We start from the raw sequence: 20,590 nt of genomic DNA, 5'->3' as shown, positions 1-20,590 counted from the left end.
TACTGCTTAAGTAAATTGAAGTACTGTGTAGTTTCTTGGTAATTTTGCAGAGAAACAAACAGTATTTCTCCAGCTTATATTGCAAGCACACTCAACACTTAACAAGTATGTTTTTTGAATATGTATACATCTTTATATAATATTCATTATGCATGATGGTGCTCTATTATTTAACTTGTATTTTACCACATAAATGTGATAAGGGCCGTTTTCCCTTACTAACTTACAAGAAAAAGAAAGCAACAACAAACAGACTTTGCAGGACTGTGTGATCTTTAAATGATGGAGTCAACTTTGTTGTCTTTTATCATCACTGTCCAAGCATAACTTTGAAAAGCAGTGTTGAGGGAAGTATTGTCTGCTTTCCTGTAAAATACCTGGAAGTTTAAGCAAAGTTAAGTCACTCCAAACAAATTATGCAGCACTTAAAATTACTTATAGAGTAATTTGTGTCTCCTACTTTTTTACAAAAAGTAAAAAACAAAAACAAAAACAAAACAAAACAAAAAAACAACCCCCCCAAAAAACTTGAAGTTCCAGTACTTAAAACTACTCATGCACTACCTAAAATTACTAATAAAATATTAACAGTGCAATTATTTCTTATTATCTCCTTATTCTAGTGTGCCTACCTTTAACTATCCACGCGTAAATTAATTACAATGTAATTTCCAATAAAATACATTGAAATTTCATGTAATTACAGCACTCTTAGTCGTGGGCCATATTATTAAGTACTACTGGACAATATTAGTGGAATTTATTTAAAGGATGTTAAATCTTCTATGTTGTTCCAAAAGAGGATCACAGGTTTAACTGTGGTATCATCTGGTATCTGTGAACCTTTCTTAACCTGTCCACAGGTGACAGCCCTTTGACACTTGGATTAGTTTAGTAGCTCTTGTGTAAACTCGTTTTCTATCACTTTTTTTGCTTTAATTTAAGAACGAAACTAAACTAGCAACCAGCCCAGGGCGGTAAGTAAAAAACCTGTCACTTTCAGAGACACTTAAATCACCTTTCTTCAATATTCCCAACGCTCAGTTTGATATTTGACCATGTCTGCTTGCACTCAATCGCTACCATGTGATTGGCTAATTAGAGATTTACTGTCAGGTAAACAGGTGTACCTAAGAAACTAAATGCACCTGCTCGCTGATGAAATTCTACGTGGCGCATTGTCAACAATAAAGGTACTGATGAGGTTTTGCATCGCCTCTGTAGATGTCAGACTTACGGGCCTGTAGTTTTCCCGTTAACAGTGTGTGCCCTTTTTCATACTTCTTTCCATCCTTCAGGCAAAATTGATTTTTCTTGATTATATAAATCTGTGGGAGGTTCAGCAACCACATGATTATTTTGCTTAAAATTCTAAACTGCATTACAACTTTATTAGTTATAAACTTTTATTTCTACTAAACAGGAATTTCGAGAAGTTGCAATAGAACAGGCTGCTTACAAAGTTATGTAACGTTAGGCTAAATACAAACCAACACACACGTGTGCTCCTTTACTTTTTCATGCTTTTGAAAAATTACATCTTGGCTGCATTGTGTTGTTCAGTCCTGCTCAAAAGATGCAAGGAGTTCATAGTGGTCAGTAGGACCGCATTAGTTTGGCCCTTTAACCAGGACTGTAGGGCCCAGTTGGACCTGACAGCACAGCTCCTGGGATCACTCAGGCATACAGACCTCTTCACCATTGTAAGGTAGGAATTTTTGGAGATTGGATGAGGAGCTTAGTCATTCATGGGGAGCTCAGAGTAAAGCCGCTGCTGCTCTGCATTAAAAGTAGCCAATGGGGTAGCCACTGGCTACTTTTAATGCGTCTCGCTAGGGATGCCTCCTGGGCGTCTCAAAGGTGAGATGTTTTGAGCAGACTGAGGATACGCTGGAGAGACTGTGACTCTCAAACGGGTTGGGAAAACCTCGCTATCCACCGGAAGCGCTGGAGGCGTTGATCAGGGGGACGAAGGTTGGGGCGGCTCTCTGCGATTTTGAAATGCGCATTTAGCAGAAGGCTTCTCTACTTTTGATCCCGAGGTGTTTTCGGAAACACAAAGGAATGTCACAATTAAAAAGTAGAATGCTAACAAATGTCGCCAATGGGGAAATTGTGCATCCAGACTGCATAATCTCATATTGTTATATTTTGAAGTGGGCTCGAGCTTTCCACTAATAAACGACACAGATTACAGTTAATAAATAATGTTGTTAAGCTGCAGCTGCGATGCTAATGTAGAACAGAGGCAATTTCTCCTGCTCGAGCTGAAGTAAGTGGGCCAACCTCCTTTTGTCTAATGCGTTGGCATGACGTCACATCACATCTTCTTCTCACAGAGCCTGAAGAACATTTGCTGGTGTGGACCCATGTTTTATATCTGACTTAATGCAAGGACAACAAGGAATTCTTTGTTTTACACTTTTGAATACTTTTTGTTTTGCTTTTCAAATGCAGTTTTGTGGATGAACCAAGCAGAGAGAGTTCAACTAGTGAACTGACATCAAACCTCGGCAGTTGGTAACAAACCACAGTGCAGACAAGGGAACAAAATAACAATGAGGAGTGAAAATTAGTCCTGGGTTCACCAGGTGGCCAGAGTCATGACTTCATTTGAAAGCTCTCCTTGCTGTGTAAGGTGATGAAATGAAAATGCTTTGTTCTCAGCTTGCTCCCGCTGCCCCCCAGCAGCCAAATGATCATCATCACCTTCATCACATTAATCATAATTAATTGATTTTAAAAATGTGAGTTTAAGAAAGTTTGTTGAATCTCACTTGCAGCCCTGAGCAAACCTCAGGGAAAGAAGTATACAACTGCATGAAGGCAACTGTTTGTAATATTGGAATTTACAGTAAAACTTCCCTTGCCAAGAAGGAGAAATACAGCAGTCTATGAGCTTGAGAAATATGGAATATATTATCATTTCATGGCCTCTTTCCCCCCAGACTTTTACTGCTCGCTGTTTATTTTGTTCCTAAACTGAAAGGCAGGAATGTGTGTTCTTCCTGGGGTACACACACAATATGGGAAGTACTCTGTTCATACAGCAGTTTAGTGTCATTGAAATGAGGGGCTGGGAGATGATCCGGGTACTGCGTCTCACCTTTAGACTTTCTGCTGTTAGCAGACTTCAGTGTGTAAATAGGCGATGGATCTGTGAGTGTATTTAACAAAACAATTAGCACAAAAACAGTGAGTATCAACTGCCCCTCGTGAACACAGGCTCCAGAGCAGCCACTACTACTCCCTTACATCATTTCCAGAAAGAGTGATGAGCAGCAGGGCTATAACTTTGAGTGCCGTGGCATTAATATGAAAGCCCAACTTTTATTCCACCCTGTCTCCTTATTGCATCCGCTGTGATTTCTGCCTTTCTTTGCGGCGCTCGAGGGCTCCCGGCCGCCGGCCACTGATGACTTATTCTACCTCCCAGAGGATCCACGTTATGAGACTTAGGGAGGGTTAGTGAAATGCCCATTCCCAGAGCCCAGATTGACAGCACATTATTAAAAAAGGTGACACTCACACACACACAGGTGATCATCCAGACCTGCATGCACACAAACATACACACATTCATAACTACACAAGGACACACTCACGCACACATGCTCCCTTTGCCCTGCAAGTGATGAAAAACAGTCCGAGTATAAAGTGCGTTATTATACTTTGGAGGAAGAAAAATCCATAATGTAATAACGCTGTGAAAAATCTATAGGAATGCAAGGTTATCCCTCCTGAATAGAAAAGAAAATGCTCAAGGCTGACAGAAAAATGCACCTTGTGCTGTTTTGTAATTTTCAAGCCCATTCAACACCAATTCCAAAAGTCTCCTTCCCTCTCAATGTTTTCCCCCAAACCCAGCGAGCATATGGCAGCTCTGCAGAGACAAATTTGTCAAAGATGAAAATTTAATTAAGATTTAATTTCTTTTTACTATGCCCATCAAGTAGTCTGATGCGATAAGGAGCTCGATGAATCATCATTCAGAGAGGGTGTGGAGTCTGGGTGTGGGGAGGGGTGCAGTGTGTGTGTGGGTGGTGGGGTTGGGGGGTCGTTGATATGTCGTCTTACAATGGCTCTGTGTTGAGAGCGCAGAAGAAGAGCGGGATTTAGAAAGTGATGAAAAAAGGAATGGCAAGGATAGAAGGAGGGGAAGTGGGCATCGCTCTCTGTCACAGCTAACTCAGCCTTCTGGGGTGGCTCTGTCTTTCTCGCTCTTTTCATCTGCGTCTCTCACCCCCTCAGCCCCTCACACACACCCACCCACCCAGCCACCCCACCCATGCTTCTCTCATCCTCACTCATTCTTGCTTCCTTCCTCTGTGGAGACAGAAGGAGAGAGATCAGTTGGAGAATTAACCATGGCAGTTCATTTCACTGTAGGGCTGAGGACACTGAGGGAAATAGAAGCTGGCGGTGGAGGGGGCAGAAAACTGGTGGCCTCTGAAAAGTTGAATTCAGATTGTAAAAATATATCCTCTGTGTTATATTAAACCCAGAATCTGTGTATGCACTTCAAATGGATGACTTGATTTAGAGAACCCATGTTTCTCTGTGCAGTTTGTGTGCTAAAGAAATGAGTTAGTTCAAGTACTGCATGTGTATGATGTCAGTATGCAAAGATCCATTCATTCAATTTCAATTCGGTTCAATAAAAAAAATGATACAGCGCCAAATCACAACAACAGTTGCCTCAGAGCGCTTTATATTGTAAGGTAGAGCCTACAATAATACATACAGAGAAAAACCCAACAATCACATGACCCCCCTATGAGGAAGCACTTTGGCAACAGTGGGAAGGAAAAGCTCTCTTTAAACAGGAAGAAACCTCCGGCAGAACCAGGATCAGGAAGGGACGGGGCCATCTGCCAAGACTGGCTGGGGTTTGAGAAGGAAGACAGGATAAACACATGCTGTGGAAGAGAGCGTGTGATTCAGTGCAGAGGTCTATTAACACATAATGAGTGAGAAAGGTGACTGAAAAGGAAAAACTCAATGCATCATGGCAATCGCCCAGCAGCCTACACCTATTGCAGCATAACTAAGGGAGGATTCAGGGTCACCTGATCCAGCCCTAACTATATGCTTTAGTGCATGTGAGAGCGAAGTGCTCTCATGGGGTGATATGGTTCTATGCTCATGAAGCATCATCTTCTTCAAAACTCTTCACATTTTGTTGTCACTTTACAGACTGGATCTCTTGATTTAGAGAACGTATGATACAGAGTATGTACAATATTGGGAAACAGTGAGAAAGTACATGCATCTAAGATAAACTTGAGAAGTCAAAAATACAAGTTTTTCGAATTTTTTTTGAAAGAAACACATAAACCTGATAACTTCTTTTCACACATGGAATACAGATGGATAGAATTATTAGCCTCCCTGATGTTAATAGTAAACTGTGTATCCTGTTTGCTGGATAGCAGCCTGCAGTCATTGTTGCAGACTTCGGTAAGTCTCACACACGTCTCCTGAGCAACCTCAGCCCTTTCTTCTCTGGCAAATCTCTTAATCTCCCTCAGATTTGATGGTCTTCTGGCTTGGATCTTGGCCTACAGTTCACCCCAAAGATTTTCATTGTGATTCAAGTCAGGGTTTTGGGAGGCCAGTCAATAATGTTTGCTTTGGTCTTCTGAAGGTAGTACTTTGCCAGGACCGATCTATGTTTTGGGTCGCTGTCGCATTGGAAGTGATGAGACAGAACCATTTTGCTGTTGAGTGCTTGAGGTTTCCTTTCAAAATCTTCACATATTCTTTTTTGTAATTTCTTCGGTCTTGATGATTCCCAGTTCCAGATATACTGAAGCATCCCCACAGCAAAATACTCCCACCACCATGCTTCACTGTGGGTATGTTGTTCTTTGGGTTGTATGCCTCTCCCTTCTTTCTCCAAACGGTTTCATCTCAGTATGCATAATCTGTCTGCAGGTTGTCATTAGCTTGCTTGAGTCTGGCTTGAAGGCAACTTTTCTGCAGAGGTGAAGTTTTTCTTGGTCTGCAACCTCGCAGTTCATTCCCGTGCAGGGTCCCAGTGACTGTCTTCTTTGAGACTACAATTCCCAACTTTAGTTATTGGCATAATGCTTTCTCAGTGACAGTGTCAGCTCAAACCCCTGCTTAAGTTTTTGTACTGTATGTAAATGGGAAGATAACCCTCAGTTTTACCAGCTTCAAGCATTACAAAGTTAAAACACATGTTTTCACAGCACTGGTTTGTGCTATCGGTCTACAAAAAGATCTGTTTTCAGTAGGCTAATAACATCGAACCTGGTCAATTGTTTTTATTATTCTGTTATTGTGTGCGAATTTTATGATATGATTTATGATCTCTAAAGGAAATTGGCATGTTTAGAACTTCTATGTTGAAAATACCTTGCTCTGTTTAAAAAATACTTTCAGGGTTTCAGGGTCATCTGTAGGTAACATTCCTGACTTCATCAGTCTGTTAAAGTGGCAGCAGTCTGTTATTCTGATGTAACTCACTTTTCAGTTAATGCTCCTCAGCACTTCATTCAGACGCACCCACAGCAGTGATGGAGAGATCCATGGTGCACATGTGACTTTTACCATATGTGTAAAGCACTTCTTGCACGTCAGCTTTAGCGAAGTGTAATCGCACTTTTGAACATTTAGTTCACTCTACCGATGTCGCTAAGAGCACGGCTTCTCTGTGTGCAAGTGTGCTGCACGGTGAGAAAGACAGCTGCCCCCACCCATCACACATAGGCACAAAGTGGGAGAGAAGGAGCGATCTCATTTGCAAAAATGCATAATTGAGCAATTTCTTCAGTACATCCGTCCCTTTCGGTGAGCTAAGCAACTCACAAAGACACATGAGAGAAATGTGCAGTAATCACCTTCTGTCTACCCTAATGGGGCTGGGTGCACTCTGCATGCTGTAGGTCCAACCTAGTAAGACTGCTTGTTGACCTGACTTTTTAAAAGTAACTAACATGAAGCTCACATATCCATATATATGGTTAGATTAAAACAAAGCTGTGCATGTGTGAAAAGAAAGTTAAGAGAAACTGAGTTAATATGTTTAGTGATCAATATTTTCTTCTCAGTAGCTAAACTAACACCTAAACACTCATTTATACTCCAAATCAGTTCAATTCATTTTTATTTATATAGCGCCAAATTTTCTATTCTAAGTTAAAGCCCCAACAGTAACACGACCCTCTATGAGCAAGCACATGGTGAATGTGGGAAGGAAAAACTCCCTTTTAACAGGAAGGAAGTTCTGGCAGCTGTGAGTTTTGTATTTGTCTCCTTATATTGTTTGTGTCTGTATCTGTAAAAAAATATTTTCTGCTCTCTTGGTCAGGTCACGCTTGGAAAAAGAGATGTTTTAATCTCAGTTTTAACTTGGAGAGAAACAACATACGAGCTGGGATAGGCTGCAGTGCTGACCTGTTTTAGGATATTACTAAACCACTTTTAAAAATAAAAGCATACATCCTTAGCTGCTACATGTTCAGCAGTGAATGAGCTGTTGCAGACAGCATGGGGAAGTAGAACAATAGGAAGCGGGTAGTCTGTGAAGTCGCACAAACAAATATGAATTTCCTTAAGATTTAAAATAAGACCAGCTTTGTACTTGTGCGTCACTACTCACACTGCCTTCAAATCCATTTCAAATTGCTTTCATATCTCCTTACAGTATATGCACTCATGCATGTATAGGTGTATTCTGTCTTCATCGAATGCAGATGGAAGAAACGATGAACATCACCAGTGAAAGACAAGCTGGTGGGACAGGAAAGAGAAAGGCTTTTGAAGGTTGTGACCAGTGTCAGCACGGGGATGTAAGCAGTGAAGTTATGAGGGGAGCATGGCTCTGCTGCACTGTGACAGCCTTGTAAAAGTTCAGTCATTGAGTTTGATGATAGCTGTTATGGCAGCCATAATAACATATCCTACCAGTCACCTGTAGCTATTACCTTTTTATGACGATCACACTGTTGCACGGCACACATGTATGCTTTGGTTTATCGAGGGGCCGGCGTGCAGGTTTTTCATCGTGTGATGTGTTTGACTGACACTGCTAATTGAAAGTCTTTGGTGCGAGTGTCTAGACATTTTAATGGCCGTATTAAGGAGGAAATGATATAGTTTTTCTTCTTTTCTTTTAAACTTTTGCAACTTCCTTGCACTCAGAGAATGTTATTTTCATCCAACGACGCCTAACGTTCAGATTAATTAAGTCCCGATTTGTTCATTCTGCTCTCTGAATGAATGAATGAATAGATTGGCTTATCAGAGAAGGATTAAGAGGCACTTGTTCAGATTTAGCTAAAGCCAGCCTCGGAGTTTATGGATCCCCTTTGATCAAAGCAGTGAAAGGCGCGAACATGCAGTGGATTTCTCCAGCAGGATTCATTCCCCACCCCCAGCTGGAAGAGAAGATCCACCCCCAACCCTCAGCATCCCACTCACGCAGAACACCTTGCCTCTCCCACGTTCCACATTAGCATGATGAGAAGCGCTGTGATATCTGGAGCCGGCAGTGACAATATCAAGTATTATTTCATTGGACTTACACATAGCATGTTAATTTTTTCCTTGTGTGGTTTTTCTATAATGAGTGCCAACTTGAGGGAGCTGATCATAGGAATGTGAACAAACACACACACGCGCACACACATATTTAGGTTGCCTGATCGATCTTCCTCCTTTTGTGAGATTTATGTGTTTCAGCAGCAAGACCAAATCCCTCAGGAACTGATGGTGCCACCGTGGAATAAAGCTCACTCTTTCTTACAATTACTGTACTTGGGCAGATTTGGGCAGATATAAACACCCGTCTTAAAAAATGGCTCTTTTGCAAAAAGCATTAAAATGAATCCTGTGTGATGTTTTACCAACTGCAGTAGTAAGACTTTGCTTTACTAACCAATCCACACAGTACATTTGTTAAAGATATCATTTAAAGAAAATTAGCGCTTAGTGTTTTCTTCTTTTGTTTAGCTTCGTGGCTCGATAAAAAGGAAGGTCTGTCATTTCCTTTTGAATTTAAGTGAGGTCCAATAAATGTTTTAAATGTGGGTTTTTCATCATCTCTGAGCTCTACTGTGATTTCAATTAGTGTCATATGTTTATGCATCTACACACATTCATTCAGGAGCTTTGCTCTCATGTATAACACCCACTCATTTGAATTTTCATTTTACCCCCATTCTCCTTCTTTGTTCTCTATAAAACTTATTGGCTGTTGTTTTGCATCCTGTCATTCTGCTTCTCCTGCTGCCCATCTTCCCCGCTACCTTTTTCTCTCCTCCTTCTTCTTCTTGCCTCTGCCTGTGCTCGCTCCATCTCTTTCTTTTGTTTCATGCTCACTCTGTCTTTCTCCCTTTCTTTCTTTTTCTCCCCCACAACACCCCCAACCACCCCAGAGACCAAGCTTGTTTACTCTGTCTTTTCCACATCTCGGCTCTGTGCAGCTGTGACGGTAATCTTTCTTTCAAATATTTGTTTCTTCCATCTCCAGATTTCCCCCCCTCCTTCTCACTTTTCGTGCTGCCACTGATGCACACCTCGTTCCATCCCTGAAATCTTAACTGTGCTTTGTCCATCTTGGCTCTTGGGGACTTCAAGGCTTTAAGACGTAGCAGGGAAGCCGAGCAAGACGTAATTTTGCTCCTGAAGAATTCAATCAGCTTGCATGCTGTATGCTTGTGTTTTGGCAGTCTTTCCGCTGCTAACCAGTTAGCAATGCCTGTCACCACCACTGAGCTCTATATAGCCAAAGAGCTCTAGATGATGATGGATTGCTATAAAACGATGGCAGCCTCGGAAAGTAATTACCAACTTTGCCTGTGGTGGAAATTCAGCTGATAAGCGCCTTTCCAGGGAAGTCCAGGTATTGCCAAAGCAAACAGGTGAGACACATTGAAGGTCAGAACAGAAGTGATACAGACAGAAACAACACAGCGACACGCACGGTCATACACGCGCAAGCACACACCAGCTGAGCCCCATGCTAACGAACGCTCTTGACAGTAAAATCTAGAAAGCATGCAGAAATTTTCCTAAGATGAGTGCCCTTTCTGCACATGTGCAGACACACTGAATAAATGACAGACGAGCCAGTTCAGTGATGCAACAGAATGCATGCCAAAGATTTAAAGGCTGAATATCCATGGGAGAACATTTTATTATGGGTTTCTGATAATCCATTAGTGAGATCTTGGATGCTTGACAGCATAGCTGGAAACCATCCGATATAGAGTAAACATCAAGCAATGAGACTTCTAACCACACTGTGAAGTGAGATTTGTTGCAAATCGGTTGATGCCCCACATGAGTCGGCCTGCACTGTATTGTAATGCACCGATCTGCACATGCGTCATATGTGCTGACCCCAAATGTGCGGTGAATCACACGGCCCGAGGAGATCATGTTCACCAGCCTAGCAGCTCAGAACTGCGATCTCTGCGCAACACATAAAAATCAATGGAGTCAACAAATGCGGCTCCTAATGCTCTTCCTGTGCGATAAGACAAAATTAGATTGGAGCCAGTGGCCCATAATGGCGAGGCCGGGCAGGTGAAGGGGAATTGGAAACGATGGCGGTTAAAAATCATTTCAGTGACCTGACTTCAGATCCATGGATCTGCTAGGACCCCACAGGCTGTGCCTAAAGCACTGAATAATTGTAATGACGGGCCACTGGTGTCTGAGATTATGACCTGAGAGAAAAAGTTCTATGGCCTTGAGCCCAGTGAAGTGGCAAAGTGTAATTTGTCAAATGAGTGATCACTGTGAACCACGTCTTTGTACGAAACATGATTTATACAGTTTTTATAGATACATTTAACCTGAGGATGGGTGGAGGACAGACCACGCTGCATAATGAACACATGGCTTTTAGACCGCATTTGTGTAGCTGGTACAGTGGAGCTCATAGTGAATATTTTCTCTGTTATGAAGAATATCTCTACTTAAATTGTAAACTTTCTGTGGTGCACTCTAATGAAAGTCTGTACAGTAATAACAAGACCTAGTGATCTCTCTCTCTCTCTCTCTCTCTCACACACACACACACACACACACACACACACACACACACACACACACACACACACACACACACACCAGCTCTGCTTCTTTATTTATATCCTTTTCCATTAAACATAGTGGGTCCCCCTGCTAATCTTTCACACTAGATGCAGATAACGTTTGTGTATTATTGCTCTGTCAGCTACTTAACCAGCCCCCCCCCCCCCCCCCCCTTTTTTTTTTTTTTTTACAGTTCAGTTAAGGACCTAAAATTCTTCGTGAATATCCGGTTTCATTACATGCACATTTATTTCACAGGGGCAGTGGATTTTAATGGATATCTCTATGTACAAAAAAATATGATAACTTCATTGTGATGCTCTCTGTTCATGCACTGCACATTAGGTATCATGAACATATGTGCAGCATATCTGTTGCTCTCTGTGGCTTTGATTAGCGATCAACCAGGACCTGTGTGAAAAGAAGACTAATGAAACACTGCCTCTGGCATGCCCGTCTCCCAACAATTTTTTCATACTTGTTGGCCTCTATTTAGGAAAAACAAAAACAAAAACAAAAAAAACTATTTTTTTCTGTTGCACTGTGTTTTGTGAGGTGGCAGCTTTCATTTGAAAATGATTATATCCAGCCCAACTTCCCAAATCCGAGTGTGACAATGAAAATGACTGGGATCCTGATGGTTTCTGCCTCATCCTTCCTGTCTCAGGGTTAGCATCTGTCCACCCCCTTGAGGTCTGACACCCATTACACTCTGTCTCCATGTGTCAGCATAGACTTTTGTACTTCACGGTTATCAAGCAGGTCATAGCTTTGGCTCCTAAATACAACCGGCAGGCAGAGATCAGAGGAAGAGTGATTGAATGACAGCAGTTTGATCAAAGTGCACGAACACAAACACACACACTCGGGAAACCCTCGTTTCCCCTGAGTACTTGGAGATATTTCGTGACGGCTCCATTAGATGAAAGACCCCACCAAAAATCCTGCACATGTGCCTTCTCAGCTTCTTCAGCAGCAGGTGTGATAGCGAGCGAATGATAAGATAAGATAAGATAAGATAGAACTTTATTAATCCCTCGGGTGGGTTCCTCTGGGAAATTCGATTTCCAAAAAAGCACAGCACCGACAGAAGTTACAGAGTTATACACACACACATATATATAAATACAGAGACAATATAAATAAAATATACGAAGGGGATAAATAGAATAAATAGGAACAAAAAATAAAAATACAAGTGAATTGCACATTTCAAGTATTGAGTCTATTGCACCGTTGACTATTTACAAAAGTATTGCACAAAAGGTATTGCACAGTGAGGTGCAGAGGCACTACAGCTTAGTTGTTCCCTCCTTTGTCCTCCTGTTTCCCCTCCCTCTCCCCTCCAGAGAGGAGTTAAACAGTCTGATGGCGTGTGGGACAAAGGAGTTTTTAAGTCTGTTAGTTCTTGTCTTTGGGAGAAGCAACCTGTCACTGAACAGACTCTTCTGGTTGTTAATGGCCGTGTGCAGAGGATGCCTGGCATTGTCCATAATGTCCATCAGTTTCTTTAATAGGAGAGATGTGAGCTGGAGGGAGAGTGAGATCTCTTCTTATTTCATTTCTGTTTCTACTGTTTAGAAGAAGTATGGGTACTCTTGCACAGCATGCTTCTCTTTTCATGGCGAGCAGGTTGTTTGTTTTGGTGGATAGACTGCCTTAATGAGGGCAGGGGGTAGAGCGAATGGGAGGGAGGGCCTCGCCTTAAAGGGATGATTAGAAAAAGTAGAGTTGAGAGCAAATTCCTCTGAAGACAAACGCTGACCAAAAATACACAGCCGGTGCATTCACGTGCCTTTGAGGAATACCGATGCAAACTGAGAAACGTGGCAGAGTCCTCGGCACTTTGTCTGACATCATCTTTGCTTCGTGCTGTCTGATGCGGCCACAAATGTGCGTCACTCGGTCCTGAGGTCCTAATTAAAACCCAAACCAAGATGATAGCGGCTGGTTCGGCGGAAGAAGCCTGTGAACGTCTTAGCGTGCTCAGATCCACAGCCAGCCAGTGTCCTGGTGTGGGAGAGATCTGGTCACCGTGGGCATGAGACAGACTGTATTATCTGCTCAGTGGCCGCCTGGCTCAAGAGATTGCTCGGCGGAGGGATGGGCAGTTAGGCAACAGGATAAGATATGTCCTCCTTTGGTGTCAGAGACTGAGTTGATGCCATTTGATATTTGCGTGTGTTGGAATACGTGCTGACAACTTAATTCTCATGAAAACAGGCACTGTTCACTAATCACAAAAGTATCCCATGACTGTCATGAGCCTGACATGAGTTTTCCAGTGATTTTTGTGACATTTAGGGGTGTGCACCTTTAGCTGTGGGAGAGGGCAGCAGTGACCTTATCTGACACTGCCAACAGCAGAAGACATCAAAAGACAAATAACAGAGGAAAACCACGAGACACCAAGCAGACGTAAGGATAAACGGGTACAGGCAATGCCGTTAAATCACGGTGCACACTGCTGGCATTGCTTTAGATGTCGTGGTTTCAGGGGTAGAGTTCAGCAGCATGAATCACGGATGTTGCTGCTGGAAGTCAGTCCCCCGTGAGGACGGATGGCAAAAGTAACTTTTTCTAATGTCTGTGTTATGTGCCTTAATATTCATTGTTGTTTTCTCTTCCTCTCTTGCAGGTATTCCTAGTAACATTGGTCCAGTTAGTAAGTAAACAGTTACAAGTAAACAATATGACTGCTTGATGCTTTGCTTTGCCTACTGTCCCACTCTTCACCGTACACCCCTAAACCCATTGCCAGGTGTTCATTTCTGATTCCAATCTTATGAAAAATCACTCAGCAATTGTCGACTAACCTTTTTTTTTTGGTTAGGGGGAGGGATAAGCCATAGCTGGGGGCTATATTGTCATAATGTGGGCATATTAATTTACTTTATCCTGATTCAACTCGACCAGATAATACTTGCCTGGCTCTGCATGGCAAATGTCATTTGTTTTTTTTCCCCCCTCCTTCTCTCCCATGCATTATAAATAAATGGCATCTAGACTTTATTAAAGTGCCAAGACCTCTCTGACAGTGTAATGTCACAGGAGGTCATTTTAATATAAGCCGCAAGCGCCTCGGCTGGTATTATCTTCGTCAAACAGTAGCCCCTCAGGAGGAGGAGGAGGAGGAAGAGAGGTGCCATGTCTCAAGTTACCGCTGCCTGGAAGGCTGTGTGATGCAGGAAACATAGGACTGTATTGAACAAGTCAAAGTGCATTCACAGCCTGGCTCAGTTCGCCTTAATCTTTTTTCTTTTTTTTCCCCATCGCCCTGTTCTTCATGAGTATCCTCTATTCCCGGGGCAGTGGATCGATTAATAAATTGCTTCCTCCTGATGAAGTTACCTGTTAAATTAAGATCAACAGCATTTTTCAATATTTCCAATTATTTGTGAGCTCTTTTTAAGCTCAGTAGTAAATTGTTTTCATTTAATATCCAATTGTGTGCTCAAGCCAACCCAAGGTTCCCCAAAGGACACATGCGTGCTTGTCTTGTTTTTATCATTTAAAGGCTAAGACGACTTCTGGGCAAGTTTCCTAAAACGTGCTGCGAGCGACGTAGGGATTGTTCCCGGGTGGTTATTAATCAGGCTTTAGTGTGGTAGCTTACTCAGTAAGTGAACACTTGTTATAAAGTCTGATGCTATGACGTCATGAGTCAGAAATGGACATGTGGCCAAGACGACCAATTTCACCCCCCCCCCTAACCCAACTACAGTCTTCCACTGCTTGCCTCCGAATTGTGCTTCGTCTTCATGCACGGCATTATTAGTGCTTAGTGTGTGTGGGCATGCTCTTCATACATGCTGTGTACACGTACATATTCACTGCTGCACATCCATCCTCTCCGTCCCTTCCAAAATGCCAGGCCAGACCATGTCCAACGGCTGTCCTCAAATCCTTTACAGGGCGGGTGTGCATGCTGATAAGTGCGTGTGTGTGTACGTGTGTGTGTTTTGGGGAGGGAGGATGGGCGATGTAGAAAGGACACTCTGACAAACCAAAGTCTTCGTTTCTCATCCAGATTGGCCCACGGGGATTTAGATTTCTCACGAGTGGCTGTCTTGTTGCAGCAGCCTTCCACAGAACCAACAAAACACAAAAAAATGAAACATGCTGACTGTCTTATTTTTTAAGCACACTGAAGAGGATGAGGCCATTTTCAGCGCAAACACAAACCAACGTTAAGTCGCATTATTAATAAAGTAAGAACAGGCTAAGGGGGGAAAAGGTTATGATGTCCTTGAGGTTTGTTTTTTTAAGGATTGGAAACAAAGCTACTGTTTGGGGGAGAAAAAACAAAGCCCTGCACTTTTTATGTTGTTTTTTGAAGGTAATTGAATTCCTTATTGACTTTCCTCAATTCTATTTCAAGTTTATTAAGCCAGGCAGAATTGCCTAATGCAGACCATTAAAGTGAAATTAATATTTTAAAAAACAATTCTGGCTCTGCAAGATTGCATTTCATTATAAGTATGGCATTGATTAAAATCCGTCACCACTCATTTCACTCCTGAATATTCCCCATAACAAAATAATTAATGGAACCTAGATGTGCATTACATCCCGTCAGTTGCCAACACAGAAACCCTGTTTCCAAAAGAATGCAAGTTTGGGAAATGTGTAAAATGAAAATAAAATTATTGTTATGATTTGAAACTGTATTTCACTGAAAGTGGTACAAAGACAATACATTGAGACTTTCTGTAGCTGTATTACCTTCATGAAATGAGCAAAACCTTCTCTAAAGAAAAAAAAATGCCAGCATTGTTGCTTAAGAACCTATATGTATTGTTTAACATTTATAGCATTACTTTATAAATTTGCAAAGTACCCAGTGTACACCAAAGCAGCCATTTACCAGCATGAAGGCTGGATTTTGGACTGTGCACAGATAACATTAAATGCCTGACCTCAGCTCATCTTAAATGAGCTCAGGTTCAGAAAAGGGCAGTTTTCTTTACTTCTTGTTGTCTTCTCCTTTAGCGTGGCTCTTTTGTATTTGCAGCTTTGAACTGTGTTTGCTGAGTGTTCCTGAGCTCATGCAGTGATTTCCAGAACCAAATGTGCCGTTCGAAGGCCCAAGAAGATCGCAGCCTTGTTCATTATGTAAAGAGATGTCTCAATATTCTCTGAATCTACTGATGATATTATGTACCGTGTATTATTAAATCCCTTTCAAATTTAGCACAGAGAATCGTTGTTGAACTGTTTGCACACCCAGTAATACACAGAGGAGCAGACGCCTCTCCATCGCTACCTCTGAGAGGCTTTCTTGCTCTTTTTGATAATCGGTCGTGTTACTGACCTTATGCTAATATAACCAATTAGTTAGGAGATGTTTCAACAGTTGTTTAATATTTTTGTCTTACTTTGTTTTATTTTTGATGCTACACAGGTTCCAGGCTTTTGTTTACTCAGCCTTCTTTACTTGATGCTGGCAGCAAATTTAAAATGATCAAACCTGGATTTTTTTTTAATGTCTTTGTGCCGTTTTCAGGTAAACGATTTGACAAGGATTGTGCTTTATGTTGAAACACATTTCACACAGCACCACAACTTTTTTTGGAAACAGGTTGTGATTAAATATCATCATACTTTAGCAATTAGATCAGCTGTTCGACAGATCTAGACAGTGCAGCGTTCTCACCTTTTTTCCCCTCCAAATGTTCCTGGCAGAGCCTTTTTTTTGCAGCTGTTTTGACCAAACGGTTTCACTGCTAAGTGATTATCACACGAACAAAGTATTTCAAAGTAGATTTCAAAAAAGAGCTTTTTTTTAAAAGCTCTTTATTTGTTAATATCTCATTTTCAAACAGCATTTCATTCTGTGACTCGTGTGACTCAGACCCAGCGGAGACGTCAAAGTCGTCACCGATGCCAGAATCCCCACGAAGAATCAAATTCTTCTTTTGTTCGAGCAGTTTTGAAATCAGCACTGAGGGTATTTAAAGCGACTGTCACTCTGTAAAGACATACAAACCTCAAAACTAATGTTTTATTGAAATCCAGCCCACTTACAAAAAAAAAGAAAAAAGATTCGAAACCATTATTTCACAAGGGAAAAAAGTCATTATTTAAAAGATTGCACTTGGTGAACAGCAGTCATATTCTCTATTCACACATAGTTAGAGTAAGTGGCTTCTTGCCAAGACACCGCTGGATGTTAATTACCCAAGATTGCATGATTCATGGAGTCAATAGCGAAAGGACAGAAAGATCAAGTGAAGAGATGAAGGGGCACGATGAGGAAACTTATCCGTATTCCTCCCTTTGCTTGAGTCCTCTCCATTTCCAACCGCAAAGTATTTCCCTGACACGGAAATACTGACTTGTATGTAATTATGAGGTTATGCTACCCACAGCAGTCCGTCATTCCAAGTCCCAACACCTGCCATTATTTATTCATTGTTATTCCTCCACCAGAAATACACTGTAATTAGATATTGATTACTCAGTCAATGTGATGAATTAAACAAAATGCCCCCTAACGTCTTCATTTGCTATACATAGAGTCCCTTGCATAAATCATGAGCTAAATACTAAGTTTAACTGAGTTTGGGTTTTTTTCTTGATCTTTTGTCTTCAGTTTTTTTTCCCACTCATCATTGCCATTGCCATAAACATACAGTTGCACAGCAAGGTAATGGACGTCACACAAATTACATACAACGTCTCTCCGACGTCCTTTTAATGGCTCTTTGGATGCATTCTCTGCCCGTCCATGTCAGCCCTGCCCCATCGTGCTGTTTCCTGATTTACAGATCTGAGTCATGCTGGACATGTTCATATCTCCAGTTGTCTGTGTCCACTACCACATAGTCTCCCCTCTTTAGATGATCTGTAAAGTGCATCCCACGAGGACACATCATTAACTCCTGATTTCTCTCAATTGCACGCAGTTCGGCCGAATGTGTCATCCCTAGGTGTCGCTAACCGAAAAGAAGGTAGGCATCTAAGATTATGCAACAATTATGTTTTTGTTTTGCAGATTCATTTACTTCAGGTGTTTGTATAGTTGTCAAAAATGACTCTTTGGTAGCCCAAACTATCCTTCCCTTTTTCCTGGCTTCTTGAAAAGCCCAAAAACATTATAAGTCAGCCTGTCGCACCCTGGAGGCTCAAGAGGTTGCTGCAGCTCTGATTTATACATTAACACTGTTTCAGTTAGGTGCTCAGCTCTCAGCACCGTGTTAGCTCATTAGATAGAAAAGCAGGAGAGGTTTCACTTTTGTCTTTTTTTGAAAGTGTTGGGCTCAACTTAGCTTAATCCATCATGTAGATGCCGTGTTCAGCCACCTCACAACTAGCGCACAACCGCTCAGCTCTGTGTTTCCATGACTGCAGCCAAGCGCTCACAATGTATGTGGCAAGGGCTTATGTCACCTGGTACAATGGCAGAGGCCGGGCCCATTATTTCCTTTTCCCCACTGTTTGCTTTATAGCCGTAAAAGAATGGAGGGATTGATGTGTTCACTGCTAGCCAGTTTCCTTACCCACGCAGCTGTGCACAAATTTATAGTGTGAAAATTCTTGGCTGGCCTCCACCGAGGTGGAGAGTAGTTTGTCAGGGTATAGTTTCTGTCTGGGGAAACATACACAGACAGTTTTGAATTATACTAAGCACTTGTTAATGAAATGAAGCGTAAAAGAGGGTCCATAATATTTGAATTGTTGAATCGAAGGCATTTGTAACAGATGCTGCTACACGCAGCCAGCTTCACTTGGCAATGTCACTCCTTATTTCTCAATGCCATCATTCATCTTTATTGCGTATGTTTCCTTTCTTTTCTTTTTTTTTATTGTTATATTTTTATTAGGCGTGATGCTTGGTATCCTTAATTCTCTGGCATTACATGTGTTATGTTGAATTGCAATATCATGGGGTTTTTTTGTTTGTTTGTTTGTTTGTTTGTTTGTTTCTTTTAATTTGTCTAGTAGCTCCTCAAGTTGCATTGTCCACTGCCCCTTCTGTCCACGTTGCAAACAGCAAGCGAGGTAGGAGCTCTGGAATTCCCACATTGTCCCCACCCAATCCCAGATGACACCCAAAGCCTTCTTCCTGTATGAACTGATGTTTCTGCTAACCTGTGAGCTACCCCCCCCCTCCCCCCCCCCCCCCCCCCCCCCCCCCCCCCGCCAACCCTCCCCAACCCTTGTGACACTACCCCAGTGCTAGAGCACTCTGTATCCGTATCTCCAGCTCAGAGCTAGACTGATGGCTTTCACTGGACGACTCATTCATCTATGGAATCGTATTCTAAACACTATAAAAGTCCCTTGGAATCATTTCTTTTTTCACTGAAAATAAAGTGGGTGTTTGAGGCCACAACTATTTTGGGGGGGAACATGTACCTGAGACTTTTTATTCCCTGTGCGCGCCGTGCATGATTTATAACCTTAGCCTATTTCTAGAAAGGAGAGATTATTTGTCTTCTGAGAGTATGCCTGCAAGAGGGAGGCATCTAACGTAGAGGACCTTAGCTTACATTTGGATAAGACTTGCTGATTTAGGTGAAAGGTAGTGTGAACTGGACTTGCTGTACCTTCGTTTCCGAGACGTGCCGAGTTTATTAGTGTCTGGACAGAGAGAACTGACCTCAATACAGATTCTTAATAAACACAATCCCTTGGACAAAAGCCTCCTGCACTAACCACTTTATCGTGGAGCTGTGAGTGGGCATTCTGTCCAAGCAGCTGCCAGTGTGGCTTAAGGGTCACATCTGTCTGTGCTGTGACACATGGTGTCAGTGGTCACTCGGAGTGACGGGCTGATCCTCACTGGAACAGAGCTGGGGCCGGACACGCCCCATCCTGCAAGCCTTAGGGCAGGACTGCCAGTGAGTATCATGGATTGTAGCAGCTTCGACTCAATATAGCTTTATCTAATTAAGCATGACTGCATAGTAGGCAATGTCACTTTCCCACCCAGCTGCAATTCACCACACACTCACTTGCCTCGCTGATTGCTTGTTGAAAACTCAGTTGGGTCGGACTAAAAAACAACTAAAGAAATGTTTGTTGGATGAATTAAGGGTTTTAAAGATAAGTAATACATCAGTCATTGCAAAGGGTTTTAAAAGAAAACACAAAGGTTTCATCTCATCCTCTCTTCAGACCAGATAACCGCTGACATTAAGACTTACACAAAAACCTCTAAATTCCCTCACACGCCATTCTCAGCGGCTGAGACATCCATTTCATTCATGGTTTGACCTGCCTCATGCTGCGCGGTGCTCCTGATGTGATCGTGTCTCTGTGCTGTCATTTCAGAGCCTTTGTCGCCTCGTGCTGTGGTGTGCTTGAAGTGATGTGACCTCTCTACTAACGCCGTGGTGTTTTATGTGAAACTTCTGTTTTTTTCTAACTCTGGCCATGCCCATGCGAGACTAATCACGACCAACCTTACCTGTCATTCCCCCCAACATCTTCTCCTCAAACCATCTCCATTTTTAACCTCGCATGCCACGGAGCCTCCATCAGACTTGCTAACCCCACCGCCGTAGCACTCGCT

The 20,590-nt window shown here is 42.2% G+C and overlaps 1 protein-coding gene across 4 annotated transcripts in view; it reads left to right on the top strand.

The window, feature by feature from the left end:
* The window catches only part of ntng1a (netrin g1a), a 131,562-nt gene that overhangs the window by 91,697 nt on the left and 19,275 nt on the right, over window positions 1-20,590 (top strand). For 2 of the 4 annotated variants that reach the window (XM_085418333.1, XM_085418332.1), the window contains exons 5-6: window positions 13,709-13,735; window positions 17,979-18,023. In XM_085418333.1, coding sequence (XP_085274459.1) covers window positions 13,709-13,735; window positions 17,979-18,023 — 72 coding nt within the window. The remainder of the gene's footprint in view (window positions 1-13,708; window positions 13,736-17,978; window positions 18,024-20,590) is intronic. The other 2 variants (XM_085418334.1, XM_085418335.1) reach the window with 1 other exon arrangement.

This window comes from Rhamphochromis longiceps, linkage group LG9 (genome assembly GCF_057381845.1).
Source record: "Rhamphochromis longiceps isolate RC_006_pf linkage group LG9, R_longiceps_female_GT1.1, whole genome shotgun sequence".
Classification (NCBI taxonomy): domain Eukaryota; kingdom Metazoa; phylum Chordata; class Actinopteri; order Cichliformes; family Cichlidae; genus Rhamphochromis; species Rhamphochromis longiceps.
The sequence above is the reverse complement of the archived record's forward strand: the minus strand, read 5'-3'. Positions and strand labels throughout refer to the sequence as shown.